The 25,357-nt window shown below is 44.0% G+C and overlaps 1 protein-coding gene across 3 annotated transcripts in view; it reads right to left on the reverse strand.

Moving 5' to 3' along the window:
- Positions 1 to 25,357, reverse strand: part of CPVL (carboxypeptidase vitellogenic like) — a 118,924-nt gene that overhangs the window by 78,891 nt on the left and 14,676 nt on the right. For all 3 annotated transcript variants that reach the window (XM_047849033.1, XM_047849031.1, XM_047849030.1), the window contains exons 4-7: positions 13,751 to 13,865; positions 12,544 to 12,602; positions 10,810 to 10,889; positions 4,415 to 4,481 (exon numbers count right to left, since the gene is read on the reverse strand). In XM_047849033.1, coding sequence (XP_047704989.1) covers positions 4,415 to 4,481; positions 10,810 to 10,889; positions 12,544 to 12,602; positions 13,751 to 13,865 — 321 coding nt within the window. The remainder of the gene's footprint in view (positions 1 to 4,414; positions 4,482 to 10,809; positions 10,890 to 12,543; positions 12,603 to 13,750; positions 13,866 to 25,357) is intronic.

Below are 25,357 nucleotides of genomic sequence, written 5' to 3' on the forward strand. Positions count from 1 at the left end.
GGGAGGGGAAGAGAGAGAAAGGGAGAGAGAGAATCCCAAGCAGGCTCTGTGCTGTCAGGGTGGAGCCCAACACGGGGCTCGAACCCACGAGCCATAAGATCATGACCTGACTCAAAAACCAAGAGTCAGACGCTTAACCAACTGAGCCACCCAGGAGCCCCAGAGAAGCATTTCTGAGTTTACTCATTTATTTTTCAATCACGATCCTGCTACTTTAGTGGCATTGTTTGTTCAGCCTCCGGAACGGTGTGAGGAAATTAAAAGTTCTGAACAGATAGGATTTCCCTTTCTTGAAAAATCTATCGCAACGGTTTTTTTTGGGGGGGGGGGGGGATGGAGAGAAGGAGGGTGGGTATTACATTAAAATTGCAATTGTATACAGATGCTATAAGAGTACATCTAGGTAACTACGGTTGAACATCTAGTAAAGCAAAATATCCCTGAAAGTGATCTAATTGAAAAGCCAAGCCCTCCGACTATAAGATGAAAAGCAGAGGCCAGGAGAGGTTAAAGAACTCGCTTGGAATCACCCAGAGAGGCAAAGCCAGCAATGAATCTCAGGTCCCCTGATTATTAACCCAGAACTACTTTTCCATTCTGCCTCCTAACCTTAAAACAGAAGACCAGATGGAACAAACTAGACTGGAAAAACACAGCATTCTAATAAAACAAACCACCAAGGTGTTATTATTTAGTGCTCTTCCTTCTAGAAAGAGATGTGGCCCTGGATTTAACATATCCCCTGTAGCCCCTATGAAAATGCTGCTGTCTGGTGACTGCATCTCATCCCGGCTCCTGCCTGCCCTCGTTCACATCTTCCTTCATCACTCAAAAGGCACAGGTTTCCTTAAAAGTATTCATCCTGGCAGCCAAGAGTGTAAAAAAGAAAACTGTCCCTTCCTACACACATTCAGTTACATGCATGAAACCACCGGGCAGATGTGAAATAGACAAATTTCTCATCCAGAATCGGGCAGCTTTGCTGAAAGTCCAACTTCATGGTTAACAGCATCACCACATTATTTGCAAGGCAGGAATTACACAGTAAGCAGATCGCTCCTCTGGTGGAGGTGGAGACTGGGAATTTTTCAGGGTGGCTTCCAAAATGACAGAGGCATCGCTTCCTGCCCCTTTGCCCCACTTGCCTCTGAAATGGGTTAAAAGTCAAGGACCAGCAGGGAATTACTGGTAGAGATCCTAAATAATCCTGACCAGATAGCTGGCTTAAAAAAGATGTAAGTGGAGTAAGGCAAACAGTTAGAATATCCTTTCCAAATAGAAAAGAACGCAGGCAGAAGATGAGGAAGTTCCTGGTTCCATTAACTTGCCATCTCCTTGGAAAAACTGAGACTGTTTTCACCTTGTCTCCCTTACGGTGGACCTCTGTGGTTTGAGCTTATCCAGCATCCTTCCAGCCCTTCCTCTAGTATCGTCACTGGGGTCTTCCCTGGTGTACCACCCATCTCCCACTCTCAGGCCTTGTGATTCAGAGGCGGAGGGCCTCACTATGATCCCACCCTTCCCAGGGCACTGGGTGGGCCTCAGGCACCATTATGGCCAACGTGTATGTCCATCCCCTTGACCCCAGTTAGTAGTTCTAGAACAGGCATGGGATCCAAATGGGTCACATGAGATTCAGGAATATAGTGGAATTATTGGGGAAGAAAAGTTGAGCTGATAGGTTATACTTAGAACATTAGGATGGGGTAGAGGTGCAAGGCTACCAGTGAAAAAAACATAGCTTAGAATGAAACTAGTGCAGTACAAAGTCAAGTGAATAGATCAAGAGAGAAATTCCTGATGACAACGTTTTGAGCACCCAGACACAGCCATGACCCCCTGTTTTACTTAAGCCATTTTGGATAGGGTTTCTGTCACTTATAAGCAAAAGATCCTTGACTAACCCACCCCTACGCATCTTTCAAAATCCGGTTTAACTGTCACCTCTTCTGTCCGGCCTTTCCTGAGGATCCCACACTGAGAGAAGTAAGCTATTTGCACTCTCCTTGTGCTGTCTGTCTCTCCAGCCACTTCTCTAATCGTCCTTTTCATTCAGTATTTTACCTATTGCCAGGCTTTCAGATTAAGGGTAGGCTCAACGTCTTATTAATGGCTGAATTTCCAATACGGGTCCAATGCCTCAGCCACCGTAGTCACTCGATACAGGAGTGCTGAATTGAATCGAATTTGATTCTAACTACTCTTTCAGCGAACACTGCACCCCTCAACGATTTCCCATCACCCTCGGGATAAAGTCCAAAATCTTCCATGGGCCAGATCATCTTACGTGATCTGTCTGCCTCTCCCATCTCAGCTCCTTCTACAGTGGCCCCGTGCTATTCCTTGAGCACACCAAGCCTGTCCCCACCTTAGTCTTGGCATTTGCTATCCCTCCTTCCAGGAGAGTTCTTCTCTAAGATAACCGCAGCTATCACTCTACCAGTCTCATCCACTAGTCTGCATCTACTAGTCTCGGCACTCTGCCCAGTTGTGTCCTTACCGGAGAGCCTTTCTAGTATCCAGGAGGGCACCTGCACCACTCTGCAACCCTCACCTGCTTCATCTTTCTTCATGACACTCATCACCGCTTGACGCATAGCGCATATGTATCTCTTCACTCATCACTGTCTTCGCCTCTACAATGTATGAAGGCAGGAAATTGTTCTGTTTTGTTCACAGTGGTGTTCCTAGCACCTTGGGATTCCTGGGCTCTCAAAGTATTGGCTGCTATACGTGTTTAAAATAACTTTAAATTTAACGGGATGGGGAAAAAAAAGCAAACCCTAAAACTGAAGCCAACCTAGGCAAGTGAACTTAACTGTACGTTAAATTGTAGCATATAGTGGCTCAGTCGGTTGAGCATCCAACTTCGGCTCAGGTCATGATCTCATGGTTCGTGGGTTCGAGATCTGCGTCAGGCTCAATGCTGACGGCTCAGAGCCTGGAGCCTGCTTCGGATTCTGTCTCCCTCTCTCTCTGCCCCTTCCCCACTTGTGCTCTGTCTCTCCCTGTCTCTCAAAAATGAATAAATGTAAAAAAAATTTTTTTTTAATTGTAACATAGAGGGGCCTGGGTAGCTTAGTTGGTTGAGGGTCCGACTTCGGCTCAGGCTGTGATATCCCTTCTAGTGAATTCGAGCCCTGCATCAGGCTCTGTGCTGACATCTCGGAGCTTGGAACCTGCTTCACATCCTGTCTCCGTCTCTCTGCCCCTCCCCTGCTTGCACTCTGTCTCTCTCAAATATAAAATAAAACATAAAAAAAAATTTAAAAACTTGTAACATAATCAGCCTAGGGAAAAAATAGAGTTAATTATTAGAACTTTGAAATATGGTACTTTTAAACCTGTAGTGAAATATAGTCTAAGGATAACAGTAATTGTAGCAAAAAATATTGAATGTAACTTGGAGGTTTCTTTGTTGGTAGCGGTACTGATGTCACCTTCTAAGATCATTTTGCACATATTGTTAGGATCCAGCAAAGGAATAAATACACTGATGCTGCTGGGAAACACGGTCCACAGTGTGGGAGAAGGGGTATACAAACACAGAATGGGGAAAGGAGAAAAGAACCTCGTGATGTTGAATTAGAATTAAGGGTCAGTATGAAGTCATTCAGTTCCCTGGTTCTGCTTACAAAGAAAGCCTGAAAGAAATGGCATCCCAGGAGCAATGGGCACACTTAGTGCTCAGATGTTGAGAAAAGAAGAAAAGGGGAAGATCTTCTCTGTAGAAGACTACTAGATGACATCTATAGGAAGATAGACCCCCTCAAAAAAAATCACCATTTACAACCCCCCAGTGGAATGACGGATTCAGGCAGGAATCATCAATGAATGCGAAAACTAGAGGGTGACAGATCTGGAGGGAACAGATTTCCACATGGTCTCATGCTACTTATTAATTTCAAGAGAAAAAGGTGCCTTTCCAACGGTGAGATCTGGGAGAGACCACCTGGGCCAAGTGACCAAGTGTAGCATCGCCAATAATGAGACAAACTGATGTTACGAGCCTCCTGACGTGATAAGATAGGAGGCACACGCATCACCCATGTCATGTTCTTGCCGAAATGTTTTCACTGAATCTACGCGTTGAGGAAAGAATCAGCCAAATTCAGAAACGGGACATGCCACAGGGCACCTGGCCTACACTCTTCAAAATCATCATCATGAGACAACCACAACAATATGTCACGGGACTGAGACCATCGTGATATGCAAAACTTTACTGAGCCCTATATTTATTTTTTAAAAAAAGGGTTCTAGAGAACATTTGGGGGATAGAGAATTCTGAATACGGGCTGAATTAATGTTAATATATATTTGTGTACGTGTATGTACATACTGAATGCATGAGTCACCGTACTTCAGTCCCGAGGATATTGGAAGCACACAAGAACACAGGACTTCAACTTACCTCCCCCGTGGCATAAAAGTCATTGTTTTTATATTCAGGGAACAACAGGAAAAAGTGAGTTAGTGCACTGTGAAAAGAAGAACGACAACAATAAAAAAAAATCACATGGAATCAAAAATGCTTAATGCTATGCTACCAAAACTAACCTTTTGACGGTAAGTTTCACATTTGAAGGAAGAGGCCATTAGGCTGTGAGCTCCTGTAAGCGTTGTTTTCAAAATGTCACGTATGTAACATTCCACACCGTGGATGGTTAGAAAATAATTGTGGGCTTACTTTAGGATACTAAGAGGTTGAGACAAGGGGACATCAACACTCTGGGCAGGTTTCCAAATCTCTGGGTTACCAACCTAGATCTTCTAGCTGTTGAGGGTACCCTTGAGCAAAGTGATACAGGCTTTCACCTATTATTACAGCAATTCCTTAAAAAAAAAATTTAATGTTTATTTATTTTTGAGACAGAGAGAAAGAGAGAGAGAGAGAGAGAGAGAGAGAGAGAGAGAGAGACTGAGCATGAGCAGGGGAGGGGCTGAGAGAAAGGGAGACACAGAATCCGAAGTGGACTCCCGGCTCTGAGCTGTCCGCAGGGTTTGAACTCACAAGCTGTGAGATCGTGACCTGAGCTGAAGTCGGTCATTTAACCCACTGAACCACCCAGGTCCCCCTACAGCAATTCTTAGAGGTAGTTCTGCAAGCCTTATGACCCCATTAACTTGGGTTTCTGGTGAAGTAATGAGAATGTTACTTGCTTACCAACATCTTCCTGTGAGGAACCCCAAACATTTCTATTGGGGGGGGGGTCCCAAAATTTCAGCATTTTAATAACCAAAGAACAAAAAGGCTGTAAAATGACCATAATTTAAAAGAAAACCACCAAATGGCCAGATATAGAACTAACAGTACAGTGGCATCTAAGCTCCAAAAAAATCACACTTATTAAAGAATGCCAACAGCCACTTCAATGAGTTCTCCTGAAATAGATTTCAACAGACTCCAGAAATTGTTTCATAATAACCAAGAAAAGGGTAGATTATTGAATGATTCTCTACTTGACCAAATCTTTCAAAAAGGAAACAAAACTTGTGGAATTCAGAAGCTCTATCAGTGTTTTGACCCAGATTGCATTGTCTGAGAAGTCAGGCAGAGCTTTGTTCCAGCTTCCTGCTGAGGGACTAAAAGCCACGAACCATCCAGTGAAGATGAAAGGCAAGGAAGGAGGCCCTGCAAAACCAGGAGGAGGAGAAAGTTCAAGGGTTACAGAGAGGCAAAACTGGGTCATTATGATCACGGCTCACTGCCGGGTCTGGCTGCACTTAATTTGCAAAGGCTCCATAAAAATCCATCATGAAAGACCACTGTAGAGTTTTGGTGTATTTCTGTATTTATTATTGACAGGAAGTAAAGCCTTTGTAGCAACTAAATCTGGAAAGCTGCACTATATAGCTTCCATGTTTGTTCTGGCAATAAGATAGCTTTAGCGTAGAGATAAAAATAGGAGTTTATTTTCTACCCTTCCCTCGCCAACCTTCAGGCTAAAAACTATTTCTCTTCCCTCTTCCTGCTAGTTGGAATGGCAATAGACAGTTTAACATAGTAAATCTCAATTACGCCTCGTGCTTTGGCTTAAAGTTTATTTCCTTGGAGAATCTGTTAAAGTTTTAGGGTTGCCAGATTTAGCAAATAAAAATACAAGACGTCCAATTAAACTTGAATTTCAGATAAACGACAAATAATGTGTTAGCATAACTATGACCCAAATATTACATAGGACATACTTAGATTTATAAAAATTATTCATTATTTATCTGAAATTAAAATTTAACTAGGCATTCTGTATTTCATCTGGCAATCTTAATTCAAGGAGCTAACCTTCCAGGTTACTTCTAGCTTGAAAATGCCAGGATTCTCTAGCTGAAGTTTCCAAGTTCTCCACTTGAGGAAGTTACAGTTTTAATATCACAAGAGGAGCAGAGCAAAAATTTGGCTAATCCAAGCCTTTGGTAGGTCTTTTTTTTTTTTAAAGCTTATTTATTTTTGAGAGACAGATCATGAGCAGGAGAGGGGCAGAGAGAGAAGAAGACACAAAATCTGAAGCAGGCTCCAGGCTCTGAGCTGTCAGCACAGAGCCCAACGCAGGGCTCGAACCCACGAACCGTGGGATCACGACCTGGGCTGAAGTCAGACGCTTAACTGACTGAGCCACCCAGGCACCCTGGTAGAGCTTTCTTAAATGGGAGTGAAGGAAGAAAAAAGTAAATTTAGTAAGTTAGATTTACATATGCCATTTGCTTGTTTAACTGTGTCTTAGTCAACTATATGTAATTCTTATTCCATGGTGAGGGTTTGCTCAAAAATACAATCTAGAATCACGCCTACAGAAAATTTCAAATTTAGAAGCAGAATTGCTAAAATATATAATACACGATAGACACACATTTGCACGCACGCGTGTATGTGCATAGTCACACGAGCTCGCTGTCCACGCACAGTCACAAGAGCTCGCTGTCACAGGAAGCTTGCCTCTGCCAGACGATGCCATTTGGCAACATTGCTAGCATTGTGCCAGGGGCTTTCGCTAACAGAATTTTAGTCAAAGGCCATCTGGTGGTAGAAAGTTACACTGAAGGACAAGAAGAAGAAATCTACCTCGCAGGGGAAAATGACTAGGAAGAAATTATTCCTCAGATACATTTTGTAAAAAGGGAAGCTGGTAGGTTCGGGGCACAGCAAGTAGATGGAAATGATAATGCACTAGAGAATTTGGAGAGGTCTAATGGAGTCAGAGGCATAATGAACACAAGACGTTAAAAAGAAGTTAAAACAATCTAAGCAAAAGTTCCAGGCCAACAAAGGCCAGACAAGGGGGAGCTTTTGTCAGTAACAGTGTGACTGAAATAAGCACAGTGCCAAGAAGCTCGGCAGTTTTGTTCAGCAGTGGCACACGGGCAGCCATCCTTCGCATTCATTCCACCCCCACTATGGCCGGGCCATGATCTGCTCCGTCCAGTGTTCTCATTTAATATGTGAAGCCAGTTTCATAGTCACATGGTTATGAAACACGTTTTAGCAATTGATACTATTTCCCATACAAAGCGGCAGGTGGAATAGAATGATAGTAGCGTTTCCATCTGGCTGCTAAGAAACTAACTTCAGGCACGCTCAAGATGGGTAAGCACCAGACCAAGGACTAGGGGAGCTTGTTGACTACTCTATTACCAGCATCAGGGACAATGTCTGGCACGTAGCAGGCAATCGATAAACAGTGGTAGAAGGGGAATGGTACCAGACCATACACTCCAGATCAAAGTTAGTAAATTTGTTATTCTTTAGTATATTTAGTTATTTATTTTACCTAAATCAGAGGGGCATTGTGGCTCAATAGCATGTTCCAAATTAAAAAAAAAAAATCGAATATTTAAATGTCTGGTTAGCAAAAAGCCTTTGCTTCCAAACAAACACACACAAGGGCAGCCTAAGTGTGAATGTCAAATGCCTCTTTAGGAGTCTACTCCTTATAGGCACGGGCTATTAATAGTCAAAAGGAATGGGTTTTTCAGTGGAAAAAAAAAAAAAAGATGGTTTTCAAAAGGAGAAAAAGAAGGTCTACTCTTTTTTATTTTTTAAAATTTTTTTTTTCAACGTTTATTTATTTTTGGGACAGAGAGAGACAGAGCATGAACGGGGGAGGGGCAGAGAGACAGGGAGACACAGAATCGGAAACAGGCTCCAGGCTCTGAGCCATCAGCCCAGAGCCTGACGCGGGGCTCGAACTCACGGACTGCGAGATCGTGACCTGGCTGAAGTCGGACGCTTAACCGACTGCACCACCCAGGCGCCCCGAAGGTCTACTCTTTAAACCTACGTTTATGGGTTTCAAAGCGACCTTCTTATTCCAAACACTCATCTGGAGAGCTGGAGAGAAGAATGTAGTCACAAAGGGAAACAAATAGTGTAAACTATAAAGGAAACAGCTGAAATCAGTTTTCTGCACTACCCTTGATTAGCTATTTTCCAGTTCTAAGAGCCTGAAGCAAAAAGAACTAAAACAGCTATAAACAATGGATGCTTTGAAATAGGTTCTCTTTACATGTCATCTAAGAGGAGATGTACCACATGTCAGCAGTATACATCCACACGGAGGGTCAACTGGAAGCTGTAACCATCTTTGGGGGAGGGGAAGAAGAGACAGAAAAAGAATGGCGGGTTGCATGCTCTGGCTTAGAGGGGATTGATGCATTTCTTCACCACAGAACCTCCGCCCTCTGGGTGTTTGCTAGTTAAACAACTGAGCTTGTTTGGATTTAAACCAAAAGAGGGTCAGAGAGGGCAGGGAGGAATAAGGGGAGAAGTAGGTGTTCTATCTGAAAAATGAGAGCACACAGTCACTGCTCATGGCACTTGAGTAAACTTGTAAGGACAGCCATCATGATTATGTGTCTATAGGGAAAGAGGAGGTGCCTGAGCTAGGGGCAGAGGAGGGGGAATCCTGTGGAAATCTGGCTAATCTGCTCCCAGGACCCAATGTACCTGGAAGCAGAAGTGTGGGGTCCTAGCCATGCCCCTGGACACAGAATGGAAGCGACTAAATAATGGGACAAATGACAAATGAAAGTGTAGAAAACAGGGGCGCCTGAGTGGCTCTGTCAGGTAAGTGTCCGACTTCGGCTCAGGTCATGATCTCATGGTTCGTGAGTTCGAGCCCCGTATCGGACTCTGTGCTGACAGCTTGGAGCCTGGAGCCTGCTTCAGATTCTGTGACTCCCTTTCTCTCTGCCCCTCCCCCGCTCGCACTCTATCTCTGTCTCAAAAATAAATAAAATGTTAAAAAAAATTGTTTTTAATAAAAAATTAAAAAAAAAGAAAGAAAGTGTAGGAAACAACAGCCATATTTGTTTTCTGGGTCCGCAGAGAAGACAGAAAGAAATGTCTCAGGAAGAAAGGCCAGAAGTTACTCTTTCCTCCGTTCCCTAGCCATCTGCCTTGGGGAGAAAGAATAAAATGGAAAACTTTTGTCAGAGATCAGAAAACTCTGATTTGTTATTAGACTTACTTTCACTTTAGCAATTGGTTGGGTTTGCTCACCAAGTAACCAGCAGAATGAGTGTGCGGTACAATTAGGAAATAGGGGAGTTGGTTATCTCATTCTGGCCACTAGGGTTCTGTGAGTAAATGATTATAGGGCATAAGGTGGTACCTTACTGATCTGAAAGAATTCGGGACTTGACCTCTAGTAACAATTTACAGACTGGAAAAATGTGACCAAATAAGAATGATCACTTACTTAAAAAAAAAAAAAAAAGTACTAAAAATAGCCATAGCAAATATGGGTACGAAAAAAGAAGAACTTCTATGTGCAGTGTTTGACCAGGCTTACAACTTTACATCTTCTTTCCATTTTTTTTCTTTTTTTTAAGTAAAAGAATAGTTGTGGAAGATGAAGGAAAAAGTCAGAGACTAGCTAACAAGCTAAGCTTTCAGCCTGGGGGTCATGAAGGAGAAGCAAGAGAGGGGAAAATTGCATCTGAAGGCCACAGAAACAGGAGTCCCGAGAAAAAAGAGCAACGAGCAAGAAGATGTTGTTTCTGGGCAAATGCAAAGTTCAAATACAATGTTGGAAAGCACACAACATCCTCTCAGGCACCTAGCTGAAAGGCTTGAAAATAATCTTTGGTCGGATATTCTGTTCCGTTTCTGTTGTCTCTTAAAGGATATTTTTACAAAATTACAGTCGTGCCTTAGGATTTCAGCCCTCCTTGTTATTTTCTTGCTGAACATTTGTTGTTGTTGTTGTTGTTGTTGTTTAATTTATTTAAATTCAAGTATAGTGCAGGGGCGCCTGGGTGGCGGAGTCGGTTAAGCGTCCGACTTCAGCCAGGTCACGATCTCGCGGTCCGGGAGTTCGAGCCCCGCGTCGGGCTCTGGGCTGATGGCTCAGAGCCTGGAGCCTGTTTCCGATTCTGTGTCTCCCTCTCTCTCTGCCCCTCCCCCGTTCATGCTCTGTCTCTCTCTGTCCCAAAAATAAATAAACGTTGAAAAAAAAAATAAAAATAATAAATTCAAGTATAGTGCAGTATGGGTTTCAGGAGTAGAATTTAGCAATTCATCGCTTACAGATGACACCCAGTGCTCATCCCAGCAAGTCTGCCGGCCATTTTCACAGTTATCAGTGATAAAGTAACAAAGCAAAAAGCAGACTGTGTGTACGCACATGTGCGCACACGCACACGTGTGTGTGTGTGTGTGTGAGCTCCTCACGTAGACGTATTCTTAATATGTCTTTAAGAATTAGTCCATGAGGATCCATCAGTACTACTGACACCATTGGGTGAATTTCCGTATCGAAATAGAAAAACGTTTGGTCTGAAGAAGGTCAAGAGACAGCCAAGACCTTTTACCTGTATAAATTCCGTGCCACATCATCCTCATTGACTGCGTATCCCTGGGGGTCGTCAGTAAAACTGAACCCTGTGCCCACCTGAGGATGAAATAAATAAGCAGGTATAAACACCGACAAACACATGCCTCGGAGCCCTCAGGGAGATACCACACGGGAAGGAAATCGACCTTATTCCAAAGGCCAAGCCTCTGAGCTGGGATTTCTGCCACACTACCCCATGTGCCTTTACCCATCCCCATGGTGGGGGCAATGCTGCATTTCACCTTTTGCCTCTCCCCTCCACCAACCCCAAATAGAACAATAGCACAAAGCTCTGCCCTGGGGTCAGTGGCTGAGCTGTCCTGATTCCACAAGGTGGACTCTGCCAGATATTGATTTAAAGGGGAGCCATTCACCTTTCCTGCCCCCCGCCCCCCCACCGCTGCACTATCAAAAGACCCAAAGTTGTCCCCTCTCTGAAACCTGGAGGGCGCATTGCTCTGTCCTGCTAAGAAGGAACTCTCTAGGCTGGAGATGAACGATAGTTTGTGTGTGTGTGTGTGTGTTTTCATTTTTTTTACTTGTGAGAAATATGGCCACTAAGCCCCTTCACCTTCAGTAGAGAAGTTTTAAAATAAAGATTAGTTTGAAACTAACACTTCCTTACACCTAGAAGCGCATAGACAACCAAGCTGTAAATCCAGAAGAAGCTGCCACTTACTTTGTGTCAAAAATCTGCATAAAGGATGCACCTCAACTAGGTGTAAACATTTTTGTTTTTGCTTTCCCTAAACACACAAGGGAGCAGGACATTTCATTCGACTTCTTTTGAAATACGCAATTGTAGACGAGGAAAGAGGATGGCTGGCAAAACTTGGTGGGTAAAGAGGGAACAAGTATGTTGGACTTTTTTTTTTCTCCCTATTTATCTGTTTTCTCGGAACCATCTGGGGCGTGAGAGAAATCAGAGAAATCAGTTAGGGGGCAACGACACTCCTGATCTGCAGAAGCTAACTCTAAAGTTACTCTCCTATTTTTCTGTTTATTGGACTCAATTTCAGAAGAACTTCCAAAGGAGAACCCCACATTTTGCTCCTAGATGGGGCTCACTGTGATAAATGAAGGAGACCAGCTTTGACTTTTGAAATCTACAACTCTGCTAGAAATGTTAGGAATTCCAATATTATACAATAACCCATGATATGGGGAAGGTGGATCATCAGTCGAAAGAAACCAATCCTTTATCCTGGATGATATAATTCAGTGAACAGGACATTTCATAAGATTAAAAATGAGAGGAGAGAAAGTAGCAAGAAAAATTCCTCCAAACTCAGATTTAATGATATATGCTGGAAAAATGCCATCTCAGATGGTGTTTAAGAGATTAAATTCTGTTTTATAAAGAAAACCCTAAACCTGTGTCTTTTCCCTATTTTTTTTAAATGTTTTTTAAACGTTTATTTTTATTTTTGAGAGAGACAGAGACAGAGACAGAGTGTGAATGGGGGAGGGGCAGAGAGCAAGGGAGACACAGAATCCGAAACAGGCTCCAGGCTCCGAGCTGTCAGCACAGAGCCCGACGCGGGGCTCGAACTCGGGAACGGCGAGATCATGACCTAGGCTGAAGGGGGTCGCTTAATCAACTGAGCCACCCAGGCACCCCTCTTTTCCCTTATTTTTTAAATGTACCTTATATAAAGGAAAAAGACAAGAGAGGCCCACTTGGCATTTCATAGGACCATCGGATACTCACTGGATTATCAATGTAAAGCATGGAAAATGTGGTGATCCAAGAAAACTCTCTGGGACGCACTAGTAAAACAGAGAAGAGGTTTGAGACTGGGTCGTTAACCAACCAGCCCACCTATGGCCTGGCTTTGGTCAGCAGCCCAGCAAGCCCACCTGTCCCCATCGTGTTAATGAACTCCTGGGTCCCTTTGACACTGCTTCAGCCTCATACCGTAGGGAACAGACACCAGCACCTTTTTTCTTCTCCCCTCTTCTCCTCTACTTTTCCCGGACCTAGAGAAACCCCCAGAGGGTTTCTCCATCTAGGATAAAGTTTGGAAACAAAACCCCTTGCAACTGTTTCGCTTAGAAAAAAACCTATAAACCTCCTATCTGTCTGATCCAATCAACCATTCTTAAAGTCTCTTCTTCTAAAGCCTCATCCTCATTGACTGCGTATCCCTGGGGGTCGTCAGTAAAACTGAACCCTGTGCCCACCTGAGGATGAAATAAATAAGCAGGTATAAACACCGAGAAACACATGCCTCGGAGCCCTCAGGGAGATACCACACGGGAAGGAAATCGACTTCCCGTCGATTCCTTCCCAGCGGCTTCTTCTAAAGCCTCTTCTTCCTTCCTAATGCCAAAGAGAACAACTCTTTTATACCTGAGTGACAAAGTCGTTCGCCCTCCAAATTCTGTCCCAGGGAAAGTAAACAATCTTCCCCAACCCCCAAAATGAGATGGAGGTGACCCAGGGTTACAACCAGATGTGGTTCCTCTGCCCCTTCCTTCACCCCTGTCTCCACCCACAGCATCTTGCTTCCAGGATATCTGACCATTTCTGCTACTGAACCATACGGTGTTCTGTTGATGTGAATAATTAGGGATACAATTCCACCCATTAGGCTCATGCAAAAGAGCTTGCCCAAATAGTAATAAATACCAACTGCTTTCATAAGCCCAGATTGCTTAAGTCAGCAGCAGATTGCAAGAAAATAGCTTAGAACCTTTCACTCAGATTTCAAGGGAGAAAGCAGCCCAGCCAGGACACTCAGCCTGGTGGCTCCTCCTTCTTGGACAGACATTGTCAGAAAGCTATGTTTTTATAACCTGAAACTATCAAGCTATTCCTAGTGGTTCTGTGTATACTTTAATTTTTTTTTATGCAGCAGATGTAAGTTTCAGGTGAAAACCTCTCCATGGGGAAACAGAGTCCAAGTAATACTTACCAGTCATGTTACTTGTGACAATATAAGGTCCGTGCTCCACAAAAAGTCCAAACATGGATGAACCTCCTGGCCCGCCCTGCAGCCAGAGAACTACTGGAGCAGCCATGGGCTGTACCTAAGGGGGACAAAGAAGCCGATGACCACACGGAGCACTAAGCAAAAGAATACACCCAAGCAAACATATCCAAACCCTGTGTTTTTCACTGCCTCGACTAAATCTCATAAAGCCTGCCCAGACCCTGGTGTCTGCTCTCCATTACAAGCACAGTGCTGGTTATCTCTTGTTTTAAGCTAGTATTTGCCTCATCATGCTGGTATCTATCTTGCTCAGTTCATTCTTTTCCTGCCAATAGCCAGAAAACCCACTGAAGATAGAAGCTTTGCCTCTGTAGGCCCCTAGAGACCCAGACATTGCCTAGGGCGTGGCTATATTTTTTAAATCTGTTTAAACTTGCATTTGGCCAACATGTTCCCAAAGAGGCACAACAAAGAACCTGTCCTCCTCGGTGACAGTTCACCTGCTTCACTGGAGCCCAAACTGCCTTTCTGATTTCATTCATTGAGAGGGTGCCCACAAAGACAACAGCATCTTTATTCAACATGAGGGAACTGTGGGGCACCTGGGTGGCTCGGTCGGTTAAGCATCCGACTTCAGCTCAGGTCATGGTCTCACACTTCGTGAGTTCAAGCCCCACGTCGGGCTCTGTGCTAACAGCTCAGAGCCTGGAACCTGCTTCAGATTCTATGTCTCCCTCTCTGTCTGCCCCTCCCCTGCTTGCATTCTGTCTGTCTCTCTTTCTCAAAAATAAATAAACATTAAAAAAAAAAAAAACACGAGGGAACTGAGAAGAAGTGCATAGGCCCAGAATCAGTTAGTAACAAAACCCCAAACAAGGTACAAATTGATTTAGGAGACAGGGAAGAGGTAAATAAGAAAAGGTCATTGGCAGAGTGGGGATGATGAAAAATCAGTTTCTGGCAGTAAAGAAAAAGAAAAAGACTTATTCTCTTTTGCTTCTATTTTCATGTGACACAGAGACTATAAAGAATAAACCCAACGATTAAAGAGTATGAAGAGGCAATAAAGGCGATGTTAAGAGAGTGGGTGAAGGCAGAAAAGAATGGTGTTTCCTTTAAACACAGGTGATCAAGGAAAGACTGAGTGAGATCCTGAGTTGAAGGAGATCTGAATTCTAGATGGATCCAGCCATGAGAGGAGCCAGGGAACAATGCCACAGACAGAGGGAAATGGCGGAGGAAAATCGTCAACACAGAAAAGAGCTGGATGTGAGAGTGGTGAACGAGAGGTCACCAGGCCCTACGTGAATCCTCCAGAGCAATCTGAAAGGAGCTCAAAGTGGCTTCAGGGAGGCTCACAGTTGGATGTGACAGTGAGTGTTGGCTGGAAGTCATGGCTCATTTGATGTTCAGTCAGCCAGGCTTAGCAAGCAAGATCTCATTGCTTTAGCTCAGAACGAAATCTACAACCTCTTACTTAGCCCAGTCACGTAGAGAGCAGTGTTTCATTTGCACGTTTGAGCGGACTGGTTCCATCTACCCGGATGATGTGAGAAGGCTGTGGGCAGAGGCAAGACTAACGCAGGGGGAGGAGATCTGGGCACCACAGCCAAGAACCTAGAAGCAGAGCTGACCACAGGGTTCTAACCATAAAGACAGATGTGAGACAGGGATTTCTCCTCTCGGGTCACCAGGAGTCTGACAAAGTCAGCCTTGCAGAAAGGGAGGTGGTGGTAAGAACAGCCGTAAGCTGGACAAGAGCCTCTCTAGGAGGGTCTACCCTGAGGTCCCTTCTCCCGCATCAAGGAATTAAATGAGGTAAAATCTGTAAAGCTTTTGGAAGAATGCCTAATGTGTGATAAAGGTATAATAAGTACAAACAATCACTGTGGTTAAAGAAACAGGCAGAAAAGGTAGGAGCCCAGAGTCAGACTGGGAAACTTGGGTCAGCAGGACTGTAGGGCTGTATACAGGGCTAAAAATCAGCCCAGTATAATGGAAGTCCGTGAGCTCTTACCCCTAACTGGATTCAGATCTGGGCTTTCCTATCTACTAGCTGTGTGACCTTAAGCCAGATGCCCAAGCTCTCTGAACCTCAGTTTCCCCATCTGTAGAATGGGGATCAGTAATAGTACCTATGTCATGTGGTTGATGTGAGGGCTAAAATTAATCTTCGAAAAGCTCAGTTGAGTGGGATATAATACGTGTTCTGCACACGTTAGCGACTGATGTGAGAAAGAAACACTAGGAGTTATAGATGGTTTTAAGATAAACGCTCTATAAATGAGAGGACCGGAAAAGCGGCTTGTTTGGTGTTTTCCCTTGCACCTTTGGCCAATACCTTCCCTGGTCAGTTTTTCACTAGTTAGTCCCCTTGCAAATGTCCATAAAGAATTCAAAAGAATTAGGGATTTCTCTTATAAGTTGAGCTAGGAAATATTAAAATCAAAGACGGCTTTCTAAGGCTGCTGTGGGGAAGTGGGGCATTGGTATGCCAACTGGAATTGGAAGCCCGGCAGATTCTGGTTCTACTTGGCCACAAAACGGCTGTGTGATCCTGACCCTCAGAATCTTCCAGCCCTCGGCTTCCCAGTCCAGCAAATGGCAATAATGCCCACCTCACAGGCGTGAGAAAATGGATCATGAAATGATACTGCAAACTCTGCTGGGCCAGATAAACAGAACCATCTGTACCCTAACCTGCCTGGCCCTGACTGTGTGCTTGGTCTGAATAAGTGATTTTTAGCTCCCGGCCCACGCTCTAACGTGCTGTTCAACACCACTTACCGGGACCACCTTCCAGTGCATCTCAGTGGATGCAGGTCCAGCCTCCCTGGGAATGGGAGGTACTGTGCACCCACCCATTCCAGTGGACGCCCAGCCCCCACTTCTTTCCGAATGTGCACAAGAGCTTCCAGAAGCCACGGTATGCTACATGTGAGCCAGTGGTTCTCAACCTTGGCCACCCATTAAAATACCTTCTTGAAACGTTAGTGCCTAGGCCCAAATCCCAGTGATACCAAATCAATTGGTCTGGGGTGAGGCAGCCATCAGACTTTTTCAAAGCTCTCGGGTGGTTCTCATGTGGAGGCAGGGCTGAGAAGCTGCAAGGGTAAAGGAAGTTTGTCCTCTCGGGTGCCCTGGCCCTCTGGTCTTTGCCCTCCCCTCCCCTCCCCTCCCCTCCCTTTTCATGTCCCTTCCTGTGACCTGGCACAATGATGGGACCTCTGGGCTCTCAGAAAAATAGCCTGACCCTGAGAGGCCACACTACAAAGTCAAGTCAAACACATCGGTGCCAAACATCTTTATTATGCAACTTTGAAGTACAGGACACTGCATTCTTGGAATGCTTCAATAATAAGAGATCAGCATACACACCTCCAACCTCAGCCGACCTTGCTCCTCGATTGTACTTTCCTGAAGGAGGTAAATGAGCTCAATACCCCATGAGGAAGCCCGTTTTTAAAGAAAACTCCATATTACTCGGCAATCAAAACGAATGAGATCTTGCCATTTGCAACTACGCGGGTGGAACTAGGGGGTATTACACCAAGTGAAATTAGGCAGAGAAAGACAAATATCATGTGACTTCACTCATATGAGGACTTCAAGAGACAAAACAGATGAACATAAGGAAAGGGAAGCAAAATAATAAAAAACAGGGAGGAGGACAAAAACATAAGAGACTCTTAAATATGGAGCACAGACAGAGGGTTACTGGAGGGGTTGCGGGGGGGGTGGGTGGTATGGGCTACATGGGTCAGAGGCATTACGGAATCTACTCCTGAAGTCACTGTTGCACTATATGCTAACTAACTTGGATGTAAAGTAAAAAAATAAATTAAATAAAAATTTAAAAAAAAGAAAAAAGAAAACTCCATGCACACATCTTTCTACCACACTCCAACCAACCTATGAGCTAATACTAGCCTCATCTGTAATGAAATGCAAAAGTCAGATGCTGGAAAATCAAGGTTTACGTATTCAGTGCTAAAGCCCCAAGAGTTAGTTATATCACAGCACACAGACTTTTGTAATCTGATATGACATCCTAATGACATGGCCTGCAACAATAATTACATCAAGAATAATGGCATAAAGCTGTAATGTGATCATTCCTAGGGTGACATATTTAGCTCTCAGTTGTGAGAATGCAGCCCTCTCCCCCTCTGCACCCCCGACTTAGGAATGAATAAAAGTAAACAAAGACATCCTGAACAAAAACCCACATTGAAAAACTTATAAGAAGCAAGTGCTTTAATTCACTTAAGACTTAACAAAGTTCAGGGCTTTTAAAGTACTTATTATTTTGAAGCGATGATTCAAGAGCATATGGAACACGAGAAATAGTACATTTATTTTTGTGAAAAGTTCTAGAAATTTTCCTTAAAATTTTTTATGTTACAAAGAAAGCACTTACTCTTCATTAATTTTTATTCAAGAGGGTATTTAAAAAATCTCCCTTATCCCACCAGTTGTAGTCCCCAGAGATGATCGTGGAGATGGTTAGTTTTCCAGGTTTTTCTCTATGCTCCCCCCATACACACACATATAAATATATTTTGCAGATGTTATATATGCTGTGTGTGTAAATACTTTTTTCCAAAAATAGAATCAGGCTATATAAGATATTCTATATTTACTGTATTCACTTAACATGTTGTGAAAATCTTTTCGTAATAGTGCATATCATCTTTTGGCTAAACCATATGGCATTCTGGATTTACCACAATGTATTAACCCATTTAACATACAACACTGACAGGCATTGTTCTAAGGTTTGGACAGTAGGATACTTAATGTTTAAGAGCATGTATTTTGGCACAAGACTAGCAAGGTCTGAATTCCAACTATCTTATTTTATAGCTGTGTGCTCTTGGGCAAGTTACTTACCTTCTCTGTGTCTTAGTGTCCTCTGCTTAAAAATAATAATAATAATAATGCCGATCTTATATGGTTGCGATATAGATTCAAAGAATTAATATATGCACAGCACTTAGAACAGTGTCTGGCTATTAATAGCCAAACATCTATTTATTTTTTTTAATTTTTTTTTCAACGTTTATTTATTTTTGGGACAGAGAGAGACAGAGCATGAACGGGGGAGGGGCAGAGAGAGAGGGAGACACAGAATCGGAAACAGGCTCCAGGCTCCGAGCCATCGGCCCAGAGCCTGACGCGGGGCTCAAACTCACGGACCGCGAGATCGTGACCTGGCTGAAGTCGGACGCTTAACCGACTGCGTCACCCAGGCGCCCCGACCAAACATCTATTTAAATGTTAGCTCTGATTATTTTTCTGGGGAGGTAAGAAGACAGGAAATAAATAAGTAATTAAATAAACGGGTGATATGAGAGAGTAATAGAAAGCCATTAGATTGACTACTTAAAGAAGGCGTCTGGTGAGGGGCTAACATTCGAGCTAAGACCTTAAAAGTAAGTAATCCTCTACTAATAAGCATTTATATGTTTAATTATAAAGAAAATAAGATCTCTATTAATGTTGTGTAGGTCCAAGTAGTGTAGCAAGAACTGATGATCACGAAGAAGGGACGAAGAAATTATAAATTTGAGAAGGGACATAGGAATAGTAAATGTTTGAGCGAGAAGCCTCTCCACTGGAGAAGAGTGTGGGCACACAGGTCCCACAAACCTGCACCTTTTGTTGGTGAGCAAGAAACCAGGGCTTTGCTTCAGAAGCCCTTTAAATTCTTCTGGTGACCCCTGGTGGCCAATTCATGAACTTGGACACTCCTTTCTCAGGGTTTGTTCCCAAATGAAGAGCCCAGAAGGAAGCAGGTTATTTATTTAGTGTTTTAGAACCTCTACACACAGAAGTTTCACCAAGTCTCACATTAGCGCATCCCAATACTTATTCATAACGATGGTGAACAAATCTACCCGACGTCTTAATAGATCATCATTCCAATAAGTGACACTCATTCATTCGGTTTGACATTCTGTACATAAAAGGATACTTGGAAACACCCAGTTTCTCCCTTTCTCTTTGCTTCTAAGCGAGCACAGAGGAACACAGGTAGACACTAATGAAACCAAGCCCTCCTGCCCTTTGCTCCCCATGTGGACGTGCCCTCTGTAGAAGGCATCCCCTTGTGCTCTGAGCCTTCCTTGTCACCCCGCTCCCCGTCAAACCATACCCACCTTCTTTTCTGTCCTCTGAAGCCCTCTTCTGTATTCCACGGTAAAGATAACCTTCTACTCAGGCCTCACACATATCACTGAAGCAGGAAGTTCATATATCTGGGGGTGGGAGTGGCACTAAAGTCTTGCCAATCTTGGTACTCGGAAGTCACTTGATTGCATTTTATACAGAAGACCAGGAAATCTGCCACCAGGAAATCTTAGGTATCTAAGCCAGTATTAGGGCAACATTGTCCGCCAATGCCCAGGGCTGGGTACATACTCTAGCTACCCTCTTCCTCCCACCCACCCCACAAAGGGCACCATACTTTGTAAGAGAACACAGCAACCAAACCACTAACAGGCCCAAATCAGTGGTACCACTTAAGATGAGACGTGCAATTAGTAAATTAATTAAAGCTCCCTTCACACTTCTATATGCAGAGGCTGATCATTTGCTGGGTTTAAGTAATGTGTTCTATCTTAATTGAAGTCATTAGTACCCCAAGTAAATGTCTTGAAATTCCCCCAAGTATGTTTGAATGGACTCCCATTTTGCCACACAGATCCCAGTTCCGCTGATACTTCAGCTGCTGCATTAATGGTTTAATCAAGGCAGCGAGTTTTATTTAACGCAATTGGTTTTGTGGCTAGAATCGCTAACTAGCTAACTAGTAACATTTTAATTCTACACACCCACTCCCAATACATATAAACAACTTGCTTAAGACATTTTGTGCTTTGGGGAAGAATTTTTACTTACAGTGGTTGCTGTTGACCTCTCGCTAAATCTTCCTCTACTACGATTGTTGCCATTGCCCCATCGTCGGGAAAACTAACTTCCTCAAACGTGTTTTGGTTTTTCTGTTTGCTTGTTTGTTTGTTTTCTGTTTTGAGGCCTCTTGACATAACTACCAAGCTCCCACTGACTCTCATGGAGCTTTGAGTCATCTCATTAATTTGAGCCAACTTCCACACCACTAGAATCTTCTTTACCTTTCTCCTTCTTAACCTTTGTACTTGGCTCTCATTCCTTCATGAGGCAGTTATGGCTTCTCTGTTGGTGCCTCATGCCATAAAGTTGGAATTTAGAATTTAGGCGGGGTGGTGCTGGAGAGAGGCCTGTCTTTCCCATTCTTGTTGCAAACAAAGAAATGGTTGAACAAGTTAGTCGCCGTCTTCTCCATGTTAAATCAGGCACACAACGGTTTCTGCATTTTGAATATGTCTATGGACGGAATGATCTGTCATTTATCACTTTTAGCTGCTTTCTCCTTGTTTTGTCTCACCTACCTTCTCTTCCTCCAGATCTCCAGTGCCGTTATTACAATAATAGCAAAGACGATAAACAGTGCAAGTCTGAGGACAAATATCTACGACCTCCAAATCTTGGTCGTATGACTAATGGATTTACGGCCATCTGTGGTAGACATAGTTTCCAGAGATCTGTTCTATCCACAACCCCTTCTCTAGGAACTGACTCTCCATTTACCAAAAGAAAGGGCCCATTAGTCATGCTTACATCACACGAAACGGCACCCTCAGCTTTAGCTGACTGGACCGAGAAAGAACACCTGACCCAGAGTGGGCCAATCACATCTGCCCCTAGCAGAAGTGCTAGTGGATCTTTGGTGACTGCATAGTTCGAGAACAGGTAAAGGCAGAAACTGTAGGGCAGCCATCTTCTGCCAGATACCTGGAGAAACAAAGCATGTTGATCTGCCAAGAGAGAGGAATGAGGCACAGATAAGTGATCCTGTGGCCTTGGTCAGAATAAGGCTGAGACAGAAAGACTGGCTGTCCCGGCTCCTGATGCCTTTCCAGTTGACCATACTTTCTGCCCTTGGTGTCTCAGGGCAGGAGAGAAGGATTTAGAATGGGGTGGATATATTAGTTAGGGTCCAATCAGAAGACAGAAACCATGTAGCAATTTTAATTTTTAAATTTTCCCATTTTAAAGTTATTGTTACTTTTCATATGGAAATGTTGACCTTTAATTCTGTTACAGGTTCCAGTGTTTGCTCTGGTCCCCATCCACCATGGGTATCACACCCACCCACCGGTGGGCAGAAGTGGGGATGTAATGCCAGGGGGGGTCGGCTCCCCCAAGAGGCACATCCTCAGTGTTGGCCAAATATCAGTATGCTGGACAGGCTTCCTGGGTCCACCAAGGAACAGGGAAATTTTAAAGAGATATTCATTATAATGGGGGATAACCATAAATATGTGAGGAGAACTCCAAAGAGTACTCTGGACTGAGGGAAAGTGCCCAGGGATGGGCAAACTCATATGGCAGGGATGGGGCTCTTCCCAAGGCTTATACCCTAAGGTGTAAGTCCCAAGACTATGGTCTAGACCTCCTTGGAGAAGGTATGGTTATACCCACTGGGTGGCTGAGAAGTTCACTGGGTTGCCTGGCTCAAAACTGGCCAGGAATCCAGGGGCAAGGAGGAAAGGCCTCCAGGGAAAAGCGGTCTGTGGCTGGTGGGAGCAGGTACAGAGCAAGTCAAAATGTTGGGAGTCCACTTGTGTGAAAGTGGCACACAACCTGGAGTGCACGGGGTCCCCGTTGGGAAGGCGGTGGGAAACCAGCCTCGGGTACAGGTGGCCAAGGCTGCTGAGGGTTGGCTTAGGGAACCTGCTCGCTGGCATGGCCTAGGATGTTATGGCATCTGTGTTGAAGGAGCTGCAGCCAGGTGGTCACTGGGACGGAGCCAGGATTATAAGGTTGTTGAGGGTCTTTGCGGTCTGGGCGCCCAGCTAGAGCAGAGGGCTACTGGATGTTCCCACACACGCCCTGCTGACGGACTGGACAGCAGGGCCAGGAGAAAGTGAAATGCAGGACAAGGGAACAGGAAGAGAAGCCAACTTCCTCCTGCAATGTCTCTCCAGCACCCTCTACTGACAAAGCCTAATATCATGTTCACTGTCCAGGGAAAATGTTGATAGCTCTATTACTGTGAAGCAAGTAACAGGACAGAACCGGAATGAGTTCTAGTTGTCATAAGATATCGTAGTCACAGCCCAAAGAGTATAGGACGTGAGGCTATATTAGTCATCTAATGCTGTATAACATGCATCCAAAACCTAGTGGCCTAAGATAACAATATTCATTTATCATCTCTCGTGCTTTCTGTGGACCAGGAATTTGGGGACGTCTGACTGGACAGTTCTGGCTCAAGATCTCTCACGAAGTGACAGCCAAGATATCAGCCAGGGCTACAGTCATCTGACTTGGGCTGGATGAAGATCATCTAATGTTGGTGCTGACTGGTGGGTGGAACATTCACTTCCTCTCCAAACAGGTTTATCCATATGGTTGTCTTAGTGTCCTCCCAATGGCATCTGGCTTCCCTCAGGGTGAGTGATCCAAGAGACCAAGGCGGAAGCAGCACTGCCCTTAATAGTAGCCTTCTAAGTCACACACCATCACTTCTGCTATAGTGTATTGGTCGCGAAGGCCAGCCTTAATTCAATATGGCGGGTGACTACACAGGAGCATGGACATCAAGAAACTAAAGATCGCTCTTGGGAGGCTGGCTACCTCACTCTGTTCCAACCTTGCTGACTCCTCAATATGATACTGAACTTTCTCAGTCACCAGATACTCAGATTCTAGGAATCCCAGCAACTCCCCGTGGCCAGAGGAGCAAGATGGGGTCTAGTAAAGGGGCTTAGGCCTAAGTCTAAATGCCTCAGGTTTGGGCTCCATCACATTTGATGCAAATAATTCAACGAATTACCTATATTCCTATAAGACAAAGTCAAATACTGCGTATCTTTCTCCATTGGGAAGGATTCTAATTTTAACAATAATAATCTTCTGCCTTTTTATCTTCTTAAATGTGGAAAACCCCAGTTTCGCTTTGTAATGTATTAACACGCCCCCCCCAACAATTAATTTGCATTCTTCGCTGGCATTCAGGGACTTCCAGTTTGGAATGGCCCATTTCCTGTCTTCTTTAACATCCCGCATTGTGACTGGCTTAAGAACTAAGCTTCATTATACTTTTTATATACAGTATTTGTGTTAATAACAGGAAAACTAATGATACTGATGATAATACTGATGATAATTATGAAATAATAAGAATAGCAACACTACTTCCTATGTATCAGGCACCAATCTAAGGTTTTCCCACATTCTCTCATTTGTCTCAAAATCATCATCAGGTAGGTACTGTGATCCTCACATCTGGCGTAAGTAGTGGAGCCAAGATTTTACGCAAGCTTGACTAACTCAAGAGCTATAATGTTAATGACCGGAGTCTAGCACCTTCCATGGCTAGTTGATTCTCAGGACCGACACACAGCGATCAAGAGCAAAGATTTCTCTACCAGAGGCCTAGTTTTAAATTCAAGTTCTGCCAATCTCTAGTTGGTCAACTTGGGGCTAATTATTTACCCTGTAATTCTCTTCATCTATTAAAGAAGGATTACAATTCATTCCCCATGTGGTGCTCGTAAGGTTTAAATAAGAATATGCACGGTGTTTTGTACCTAGTTAATGTTCAATTAACAAAAGCCATTACAATTGTTACATTTTTATTGGCTTCATTATACTTTTTATCCCACGGAAAATGCCTATTATTTCTCTCACAGATTGCCTCCCGGCTACACACCAAAAAATTTCCAGCTCTGGAATCCATTATGCACTGATTTGTATACAATAACAGGGGAGTCTCACAGAAATAACAGGAAAACAAAACTAATTTGAGAAACAGCATCCCCCCCCCCAAAAAAAAATACTCAGAGGATATTACAAGTGCAGCATCCTTCCTGAGTCTCTTATTTTCTCCACCTTCAATTTTTGTAAAGGGTCATTTCTCTCCTGATGAGTATCGGCTGCCTCCCCGTGACAGGCAATGAACGGATATTTCTGCCAAATGAGAGGAACTCTCCCCCATCTCGGTGACCACTGCTTCTCCTCACATGCTTTATCTTCTACACTCAAGAAGGAGATATGGCCTGTTCCATAATTTACAGCCTGACTGGCTTGGCAAGAATGGTTGCTTGGGGGCCTCAGATGCCAGCTCTGCATGTGGCCTCCCTGGGTAAGGAGGTCTCAGAAAAATCTATCCTGGCTGCCACATGGTGACAATTGTCAGCCTTTCATCCCTGTCCGTTTCCCCCCTGAAGCTGAGCCTATCACTTCCAATAGAACACGCTGTGCTCTAACATCTTTTTCCCGTGTGGCGGCCTCGAGTTTATGTCGTTTGGGCTCATCTAAGAATGTGTTGAGGGCTACAGTCCTGGGCCCAAAAGAGCATAATCTGGCCAGTGGATGCATCGCTAGGTCTTCATTGAATTAAGGGGGGCCCCTAACAGCCCGTCACTGTTTAATGCAGCGGGGGTTCAGATCTCGGTCTGGCAACCAGGAGAGGATGCAGAGTCTAGGCCCATTTCCCTGACCGGCTTTCCAGTCCTGGAGCACCACCTCTATTCTAGA

This window comes from Prionailurus viverrinus, chromosome A2 (assembly GCF_022837055.1).
Source record: "Prionailurus viverrinus isolate Anna chromosome A2, UM_Priviv_1.0, whole genome shotgun sequence".
Taxonomy (NCBI): Eukaryota; Metazoa; Chordata; class Mammalia; order Carnivora; family Felidae; genus Prionailurus; species Prionailurus viverrinus.